Below are 10,251 nucleotides of genomic sequence, written 5' to 3'. Positions count from 1 at the left end.
AAAGACCAGAGGCACATTAAACATACGTTCATCAATATACGTTTCGATATTCTAGAAACATCTCGGAATGATATATTTTCAATAAAAAAAATTTCAATAAAAAAATACAATAAAAAAAATTTCTTTTCAAGTTTACATAAATCTTTTATCACCCTGTTTACTGCAATTCACTCACGGAAACTTTCGGGATTAAACGCCGCTTCAGTTCGCAACGAGAAGCAAGCGAACAGAAGGAGAATCCTGAGGATACTGGAAAATCCTGGAATTCTAGTTTCCATCGGGACGGCTATGTAAAGAAAAACCGATAAATTCATTTTCATGCCGTTTATATAAGCTAAACCCCCACTGTCGGCACATCGACTAAGCTAAATGTAGGCGAAATTTATCGTCAATTACTTCTTCGATGAAGAAAAAGCGCGATGCTCTCGAAGCGAATTGGTAAATGCTGAAGCACGTGGTACTACTTTTTCTTCATGAAAGAGACGTGTCCTGACAGGAAAAGTGTTCTTCACGGGACTTGGATTAACGGCTTTCCGACCACAATCTCTGCGAGAGATTCGCTCTCTATTTTCAGCGACAATTCTATTTCGATTTAAAAAAAAATGTTATTTATCATACAATTACAATAACGTGTAATTAAAGAATATCCTTTTAATAAAGATTCTAGAATAACAAAATCTTATATTTAAACTTATTGTTCCTAATTTATAACAATGAATGTACAAAATATTTATTCTCTTAATGAAATTTAATCTTTTTACATGCTCTCAAGTGTTAGAAAAAAACTCAAATATATTTAATTTTATGTCGAATAAATATATGAATAAATTCAATTTAAAAGAGCAATCCTCAAAATTAAAATAAAAAAATAAATGGCAAAAAGTTTTTGCCTGTTCTTCTTGAATAAATATTTCAACTTAGATACTATATATACATTAATAGCTTTAATTATATTTAACCCATCCAATTGTTTACAGATAGTTATTTATTATTTAATATATTATTTTTCTTGAATCGTTATTTTTTAAGAGGAAGAATATTTAAAATAAGTTTTTAAATATTCTTAACCAATATTCAAAGATGTATTTTCGAAAAATTCAGATTTTAAACCATTGAGTACTAACAAAATATATATATTAACAAAAATAAATTTAGGTTTTTTTCAAAAAGATTTTCGGTTCGCAAGTTACTCTTATTTATTATTGGATGTAATAAATAAAAACTTATGTCTTAAGATAAATGAATGTTAAAAAATTTGTAACATAATATCTAAAAATAAATCGTCTCCTGTTTATTTATTCATAAATAACACAACTGTCATATATTATAAAAACAATTTACAATATGTTAGAATTAATTACATATACAAAATAAGACATAAATAATTTCCTTATTTATATCTTTTATATTCTTTTTTCTATAAAGATATCTTAAATTCGTATCATACTTCTGATTCAATTTATCTTATATTTTTGCATGCAATAAGTAAATCTTCGTAAATTTTCTGCTATATTTATTTCTTATCTTCTGTTTAATATTTGTGAAGATCATAAATAGAAATGGAATGGTCGCAGCAATAGAAAAAGTCGGAAGATCTCCTTTCACGCAGCTTCATATATTTCATAAGCTTTTATTAATCTTACTACTAGTATATATTTTCTTAAGAGATTAAAAAAATCTCTACTTTTCTCAAAGAGACTTCTGAAAATCCTATCTAAAAATCTTATCCTTTATTACATATTTTTATGATAAAATTATATTAATTATATTCTCTTTCTTATCAGGTTAATTTGGACAATATATAATTCATAATATAAATATATTATAAGACACATATATAAGATAAGACAATATAAGTTAAATATATTATAAAATTCTTAAATTAATATATATACATCAAATGCATATGTCAGTCTGGCAAGTCCAAGTGCTAATAATAAACAAGTACTGAGTGTAAAATTGTACCTGTGACTTGAATTTTTTTTAATGTATAATAGCTATCAACCGTCAAGAGTTGACGCAACGTTTCGAACGTACTAATCGAGTAAGGTCGTGTTTCTACTTTGACCAAAGTAGAAATTATTTCATTCTAGCTACATATATATATACATATATATATATATATATATATATATATATATTAGATACGTAAATTAAGAGTATCACATCAATCTGATCTCATTCGTTTCAATCACAGATCATCATGTTGGTCCGCATTGTCTCCGAATTCGATCTCTAGCTGCAGTCTGTAATCCATGGCAACAAAGACAATAACCAGAAGCACAGGCAAGCGAAATCTAGACTGCCAGCCGAGCTTCAATATAAACATCAAGGAACGATGAAGAGTGCCACTGTTTCCCAGGAAGATGTCAGGCATCCTTTGCATCCTTTGATCAAACCTTCGGATATGATTTGGGTCAGTGCTTTGTTGTGCACGCTCCTAACTGTATTTCACTAAATGGCGAGAAACAGAAGTTCTCGGTTATCCGGGATTCGATCCATGTTTCTCAAGATAATCAGATAATCTATTCAAATCTTAACGAATGACTCCTTGTCTTGATGGTCAATGTTCTGCATCGCCGTATCTATTAAATTAAGAAGACTTACATGAATTCTCTCTTTTTCTCTCTAAAATGTTAAATCATGCAAATGGATTAGCAACCAATTATTTGACGTTATGACAATACTAACCGCATTATCGTCCACTGTCTTTACCACCCATTTTTGACAGTTCTTGGGCATAACCCCCCCACACACGCATGCACAAACACTTCGGCGCACTCAGATACACATGTGAGCTCGTAATCTCGCTGCTCTATCACAATAATCAGAACAAAACGAATAAGGAGTTATCTGATAGATCGAATTTTAATCTTCAAGAATTTTCAATGTCTTCTGTTTTCAATGCATAGCATGATATGGATTCAACGTATATTTGTGTATATACTATACAACATAAACATATGTTGATGTATATATACATATCTAGTGTAGATATTGAGATAAGTGTAAGCAAGTGTAAGCAATTTAATGTAACTGGTGCAGATTGGTGCAGATAGTGCAAAATAAATTTCGTGTATCTTGAATTACGTAGTCACAAATATTTCCGACTGATAATACAGTATTCTTATGATAATTCAGATAACAAAAAGTTTGAAATCGAGACATAAGACGTCTCAAGGCGTCTTTTATTTTTTTTTAAATGTCATTAAGGCCGGTATTCCTGATCCATTCCTATTTCGAGACCGTCTTAAGTAATAAGCCTGTGTTCTTTTTGACTAAAAAACTTTTGCACCAGTTCATCTTTCTTTCTCTTCTTTCCTTCTAGAGAGAAAAGAAAGAAAGATGAACTGGTGCAAAAGTTTAGCCAAAAAGAACAGGCCTATTGTCTTAAGACGCTAATGCAACCCTCTGATTGGTTCGTGATTTCTTAAAACCGTACTTAAGACGGTCTTGAATATAAGATCTGACTATAAATATATACCGGCCTAAGGGTCGCTTGTTTCACCTTTTGATAAATTTTACCTATTAAGTAAGAAGCAAGATTACCCAATTACATGCGCGGATCATCAGATTTATCTTACAGGTAAAATTAAAGTAAAGCATAATGCATAGTGCATACGGAAATCAACCAATCAAAATTCTTCTTTTCTATGGAATGGGAGGAAAGAAAAGATTCTGATTAGTTGATTCGCTTATGCATTATGCGTTATGCAAAAGTCTGTGCTGCGACTATCAGCGTGAAGAAACAGCCTTATGTTAAGCGTCTTATGTCTCATTTTCCGACATGCATATTGTCTGGGAAGCGCTTTTTCTGCTGAACGCAGTCAACATCGCATTGCAATAACATCGAAGTTCGAAGATTTCCCGTTCGTGATGGGTGCGCTGCGATCGCGATATCTCGATTTTCGTGTCGAGGTCATATACCGGGTGTCGTTAACGTGCGTGCCGTGCGTCGAGACGAGAGGCGTGGTATCGTTTTGGTTAGCCGCGATCATTGTCAGACATTTGCCGGGATAAGAGCGATCGGTAGTGTCGGAATCATGCTCGGACGTCTCCCCGCGTGCGTCATCGACGTGGGCACAGGGTAAGTACCATCCCGGAATGATAGAACGGGTGTGATCGATCTTGGAGGGGGGGTGGGGTCGTTTTTAGGTTAGATAGTCAACCGATCTGTCATCGATGACATTTCGGGCCGGAACACGGACCTTTGCATAACGTATAATGCATAAGAGAATGAATCAATCGGAGTTTTTTTTTCCATGAAATGTGAATGACTTTGGTTGATTCTATTATGCTTTATGCATCATGCATAGATCTGTGCTCTAAACTTCGGCCAAACCCATTGTGAACTATACCCCCTTCACCCTTCGATGATTCACGTGCATCTCGCTTTTTTATGATGAATCTCTTTCGTCTCATGACGGAATCGTATCGACGTGCGTAAAAATATTTGCCGCCCACACACAATCATGATACGCTCAGTGATGCACGACCTTTTCGCTCGTGATTATCAAGCTTGCTTTTTTCAGCTGAACTTTTTTCACGGTTCATCTTTCCTCTTTTTTTTTCAATGGAGAGAAAAAAAGGAAAAATGAACTGTGTAAAAAGTTTAGCTTGAAAAAGTAAGCCTTATCTAATCATGGCGTTATCTCAGGTACACGAAACTAGGATTTGCTGGTAATAAGGAACCCCAGCTGACTATACCGTCAGCGATCGCTATTAAGGAGACAGCTAAAGTCGGCGATAATAATGCAAGAAGAATTACAAAAGGTGTGGAAGATCTGGATGCTTATATTGGAGATGAAGCTTTTGAAGCCACTGGATATTCGGTTAAAGTATTTACTCGCAATCCATTTGTTTGATGCAAGATTGATTTTTTCTTCTGGATGACTGATACTTATCAAATGCATTTTGGTTCTTAATTTGCAGTATCCAGTGAGGCATGGTTTAGTAGAGGATTGGGATTTGATGGAAAAGTTCTTACAACAATGCATTTTCAAATACTTAAGGTCGGAGCCTGAGGATCATTATTTTCTCTTAACTGAACCACCTTTAAACACGCCAGAAAATCGGGAATATACCGCGGAAATTATGTTCGAGTCGTTTAATGTGCCGGGACTTTACATAGCTGTGCAAGCCGTTCTAGCCTTAGCAGCCTCATGGACAGCTAAGAACGTAGAGGACCGTACTTTGACAGGCGTCGTTGTTGATAGTGGAGATGGTGTAACTCATGTGATTCCAGTAGTACGTATAAAAATGTGTAACGTTAGAACATATCGTTGAAGTCGGATTTTTGGAATCAAGTTATTGCGTTTTTATAGGCAGAAGGTTTTGTCATAGGAAGTTGTATAAAGCACATTCCTATCGCTGGTCGCGATATTACCTATTTCATACAAAGTCTGCTGAGGGAACGAGAGATTGGGATACCGCCTGAACAATCATTAGAAACAGCAAAATCAATCAAAGAGAAGCACTGTTACATATGCCCAGATATATCGAAGGAATTTGCCAAATATGATAGCGATCCTACGAAAATTAAGAAATATGAAGGTATTAACAATATCACTAAACAACCTTTTGTGGTGGATGTTGGATACGAAAGGTTTCTCGGACCAGAAATATTCTTCCATCCCGAAGTAAGTTGCCTATACATACATATATATATATAATTCTTAATTTATGTAAAATTGTTCTTGTCAGCTGCACTTATTGCATGATTCATCTTTCCTCTTTTTTTCCCAAAAAGTTGAAAAAAAAAGGAAAGATTAATCATGTGAAAAGTTCAACTAAAAAGAACAGACCTATAATCAATAATTACATTTTCTGTATATCTCAATATTTCAGTTTTCCAATCCGGACTTTACAACACCGCTCAATGAAATTGTTGACGACGTGATTCAAAACTGCCCAATCGACGTTAGAAGACCATTGTACAGTAATATTGTATTATCGGGTGGCTCCACCATGTTTAAAGACTTTGGGAGACGATTGCAACGCGACATTAAAAAAATCGTCGACACTCGGCTTAAGCTCAGTGAAACGCTAAGCGGCAGCCATATTACGGTAGATATGGTTATATGCGATATAACAACTTATTTTTAGAGAGAAAAATAATATACTTTGTGTTATATTAAATTTTATTTATATTCCAGCCAAAACCAATAGATGTTCGTGTAATATCGCATCATAAGCAACGTTGTGCAGTATGGTATGGTGGTGCATTATTGGCCAGTGATCCAGAATTTTATACGGTTTGTCACACAAAGAAGGCATACCAAGAGTACGGTCCTGGAATTTGTCGTTATAATCCCGTATTTCATAGTATGGTTTAAGAAATAAATGGGGCGAGCACGATGATCGAAATCATTTCTAAGAGTATTGTCATTTATGAATTTAAGGATTATCTGATAATATTTACTTCGTTTTTCTAACATGGTGCTAAATGCAATTAAAAATAATTCAAAGATTCCGACTTGTTGGTACATATATTTTATATTTCTTTTTATAAAATTATGTCGGCATGTTTGAGTATATGACTTGAATGATTATGAAAATTAATACATTTATTCTTGTTCTTGGAATTCAACACAATCTTCGTTCATGATGTATGACATACTTGTATACACTGAGTATGAGGTACATAGAATTCACTATGTATTTTATTTACTGCAGTATAGATATATTTATCATATTTACAAGACTTTAAAAAATGCGTATGTAATAACAGATTTATAATAATGTTACAAATAATTTGTTATTTAATATAGTGATGCATATAAGAATGCAACACACAGAAGCAATTTTACATAGAGCAAAAATTTTAACAAAACTTCAATTGTATATATGAAATTTCTTTATACATCGAATAATCTGGCATTACCTTCTTATTTCATTATTATATGTATTAACTCTACTTTTTTGTATTTTTACATGTACTATTTAAAACGATGTATATGTATTATTTAAAACTGCACAATTTGTATAGATTTCTTCTTGGTGTTGTTAAGTTCCACACAATTAGAGAAAGTTGTCATTATGCTTGGTCATCATTTTCCTCACTAAACAAATAATTACAAACAAAATGTCATAAAATCGTGATATGTGAATACACAAGTAATGAAAGCGCTAAGATCAAACTCATATCTAAACGATATGAGTTTGATCTTAGCACTTTCATTATTTAGTCAAATAATTACAATTATATTATCTTATATTATTAATTGTCTATAATCTATAATTTACATTAGCCCATAATTGATAACTTATTTTAAGTAGTTTAATTATATAAGTCGGTGGATATATAAAAAAGAGGAGTCAAAATATTAAGATTATATGTTCCTATCTTTCGGAATGATCATTTTCTTTTTTTTTATTTTAGTAATGTACTTACAGTAAATTCAAATCATTTAAAGCAGCAGCTGCGCCATTGATATTCCTGAAAAGTGAAGAGAAAAAGAGAGAAAAGAAATTTGAACTGTTTGGTCTATTGTTTGCTGTAGGCCTTTTATAAATATCAATGCTATCTAGAGGCGGTAATGGATCGTGTGACAACACTGGGTCTTCGCCCTGGATCTGGAATAAGCAATATACAAATTTTAATAAAATTGTATTAATATGTTGCATTTTAATGCAGTATGCAAAATACAAGACATTACCTCCTGTACGTTAACTATAACTTCCTGCAAGTCTGAAAGTATAATATGTCTCAAAATGTTCCTTGGCAGCTTTCCCCGATAGCGTGTGCTACGCTTTACTTGACAGTATTTGATATAATCATCTCCAGACTCGACTCGATTTAGCACAGTGTGCACACATTCTTCTAACCACGGTAAAATACCTGTCTCCTTCCAAAGATGGAAGCTACGCATCACATATAATTTTTGCAGCTTCTCTAGAGCCGGTGATGTGTTGGCATGTGAGTAGAAGAACTCGTGAAACTTTACCTAAGAAATTTAATATTTAAATAATTAAATAGCATTTCTTCAAAACATATATATATTTTGCTCTAAAATAATTATTTCAAAAAGTGTCATATTTAAGACAATTTTTTTTTAAAGTCTATGATACCTTCGAGTCTGTTTGTATGCTACATTTCTCCAGTAAGAGCATCAATACATCTGGAAACATAATAAGAGCATTTTGCAGAAGTATATCCGCATCAGTTTTGTTTCCCAGACGAAAATGAGCCAAAGCCAGGCTGTACACAATGTTTGGTAATTGAGTTAAATTTCGGGAGTCCTCCCACAGATTACAAAACTTTATGAACCATTCATATTCTTTGGCTTTTAAAGCATAGAAGTCAATGCACAAGACCACTGCTAATGGATCACCTTCAGGATCCAATGACAAAAGTAATTTACATAATTCCAAGCTTGTTCTGAAATTTTCATTTAAATTAATGTACATTCTTACATCTTTTTACAGATATTCCTTTGATTCATGCATGTTTACCTATAGCAAGCACGTCCACCGACAAATCCAAGATGTTTAAAAAGTGTTATAAAAAATGCACGATTTTGTTGCTTCCTATAGTCCAATCGACATTTCGCAGTTGTTATATTGAAGAATGGATGAAACGCACATTCTAAGCAGTACAGAGCTCGTTTGATAAACTCTGCTGCATGTGCTAAATCTTCAGTTAGTTTACACATTTCAGATACTTGCAGAAGGGAGTCTATATGGTAAGAATGGGCATTCATTATACTCTGAAACATAATAACTTGTATTAACATTTATATATTGAATAGATTTCAAAGAACTATTTTTATCAAGTAAATAAGCTCATAATATGATAAAACAATTAAAGATATAAGAAATGCGAAGCATTAAATCTAATATTACTAACGTTACTCCATATTAACTTACAATTATATTCTCTGGATTTAGACTTTCAACAGCTTGCAAAAATTTTTGTTGTATCTCTTTGTACGAAGCACTATGTTCATATACAAAATAAAGTACATTCTCCGTGGTATCTGTAGAGTAATCTAGATCTAGAGACATGGATAATCCAGATTTTTTTAATGATACCCAATAAATATCTTCTGGGTAAATCAACCATGTCTTCTTTAAATTTCCAGGACGGCCTTTATTTTTCTTGCTGTAAGAAAAGTATTCTTCGCTCAACAAACACTTATAAATTACAAACGTTATCTGTGCATTACATAAGTAGATATAATTATACATATGGATGTAATTTTACCTTTGTCCAGCCTCTATAGTTTTGCTACCAAAGATCTTCTTTAATTCGTTATGTGGATTCAAGTGTTTACGCTGTACAGTTAATATATCTTCCTTAGATATATCATCGACCCATTGCGCTTCCAAAACTTGAGTACTGCAACCTGGTAATGGCTCTCCAAGCAATTTATTCACCTCCCTTATACTTCGTTCAATCTCGTCTATGTTTTCGTTACATTCTCCATCATGCTCTTGCTGACTCTTGACTCTCTCGTTTTCCAACTTCTTATGCTTTTTCTTCTTCTTACGCTTTGTATTGTAATCTGTACTGTTTGTAACCAGATCTTCATCTTCCTGTCTGTCATCAGTATCCTCCTTATCAGAGTTCAACTGTGGACATATTTTTTAACGTTACCTTCATTCCAGAAAGGAATAAAACGATGTGACGAATGTTTAGTTCTACGTACCACATCGAAAACATTGAAAGACTTGGACTTGGTGTTGCTGGTTACTGAAACTTCCGTGTCACTCGTGTTGTCGTTACCCGTTTCCAGGGTCACATCGCTGCCGTAGACCTTTTTCATGTATCGCGTAGACATTTTGAGATATATATATATATATATAGAAAATGTATTTTTTTGTTTTCAAGAGTTGAAATTTGCTGCTATCTCTTGTCGCGAGAATGTTTATGATTCCAAGTCTCGTAAATCTTGAATGTTCACCACTTCCTCGATAATCTACAAAATTTATCAGCTCATTACACGTTCATAAAATCAATATCACACAGTATCCTCATCTGATACACACTTTTCAAATCCGATTGAGAGGCATACTGATACGCAGCGATGAAACTCCAATGCCTCTTACTGTACTTACTATAGGTGGATGATCTTCCAGGGGAAAAAAAAAGGATCTAGAATGCCTTGTAAAAGGATTTCGTTCAGCTGCGATCAAAATAAAAGAAATGGTAGAGATCGCGAAGGAGGACCGAAGACGGCGGTCGGAGTTAATCGACGAGTTAAATGCAGACCAGATTTGGCTGAGAGAGTCGACGAGGAGAGGAAATCT

General features: G+C 33.5%; 2 protein-coding genes across 2 annotated transcripts in view; one reads left to right on the top strand and one right to left on the bottom strand.

The window, feature by feature from the left end:
* Window positions 1–3,933: 3,933 nt before the first annotated feature.
* Window positions 3,934–6,438, top strand: LOC108750883 (actin-related protein 3). Its single transcript, XM_018490716.1, has 6 exons — window positions 3,934–4,087; window positions 4,658–4,838; window positions 4,933–5,247; window positions 5,325–5,639; window positions 5,848–6,066; window positions 6,156–6,438. Exons 1-6 carry the CDS (start codon window positions 4,044–4,046, stop codon window positions 6,333–6,335), a joined length of 1,254 nt encoding a protein of 417 aa, XP_018346218.1. The 5' UTR covers window positions 3,934–4,043; the 3' UTR covers window positions 6,336–6,438.
* A 494-nt stretch (window positions 6,439–6,932) lies between these two features.
* The window catches only part of LOC108750911 (transcription factor 25), a 3,485-nt gene continuing 166 nt past the window's right edge, over window positions 6,933–10,251 (bottom strand). Inside the window, exons 2-10 of the mRNA XM_018490775.1 lie at window positions 9,991–10,127; window positions 9,651–9,920; window positions 9,206–9,573; window positions 8,869–9,103; window positions 8,455–8,708; window positions 8,071–8,380; window positions 7,659–7,946; window positions 7,394–7,575; window positions 6,933–7,061 (exon numbers count right to left, since the gene is read on the bottom strand). Of these exons, the coding sequence (XP_018346277.1) occupies window positions 7,037–7,061; window positions 7,394–7,575; window positions 7,659–7,946; window positions 8,071–8,380; window positions 8,455–8,708; window positions 8,869–9,103; window positions 9,206–9,573; window positions 9,651–9,782 (1,794 nt within the window). The 5' untranslated portion in view covers window positions 9,783–9,920; window positions 9,991–10,127 and the 3' untranslated portion in view covers window positions 6,933–7,036. The remainder of the gene's footprint in view (window positions 7,062–7,393; window positions 7,576–7,658; window positions 7,947–8,070; window positions 8,381–8,454; window positions 8,709–8,868; window positions 9,104–9,205; window positions 9,574–9,650; window positions 9,921–9,990; window positions 10,128–10,251) is intronic.

The sequence above is a fragment of the Trachymyrmex septentrionalis genome, unplaced genomic scaffold, assembly GCF_001594115.1.
Source record: "Trachymyrmex septentrionalis isolate Tsep2-gDNA-1 unplaced genomic scaffold, Tsep1.0 scaffold38, whole genome shotgun sequence".
NCBI classification, from domain to species: Eukaryota; Metazoa; Arthropoda; class Insecta; order Hymenoptera; family Formicidae; genus Trachymyrmex; species Trachymyrmex septentrionalis.
This window is presented reverse-complemented; position numbering and strand designations above follow the sequence as displayed.

Excerpts from the sequence above, each read along its gene's own strand:
- LOC108750883 (XM_018490716.1), top strand. The coding sequence starts at position 4,044 with ATGCTCGGACGTCTCCCCGCGTGCGTCATCGACGTGGGCACAGG. Across the intron at positions 4,088-4,657 it reads GTCATCGACGTGGGCACAGG|GTACACGAAACTAGGATTTG; the intron begins GTAAGTACCATC and ends GCGTTATCTCAG. Across the intron at positions 5,640-5,847 it reads AAATATTCTTCCATCCCGAA|TTTTCCAATCCGGACTTTAC; the intron begins GTAAGTTGCCTA and ends TCAATATTTCAG.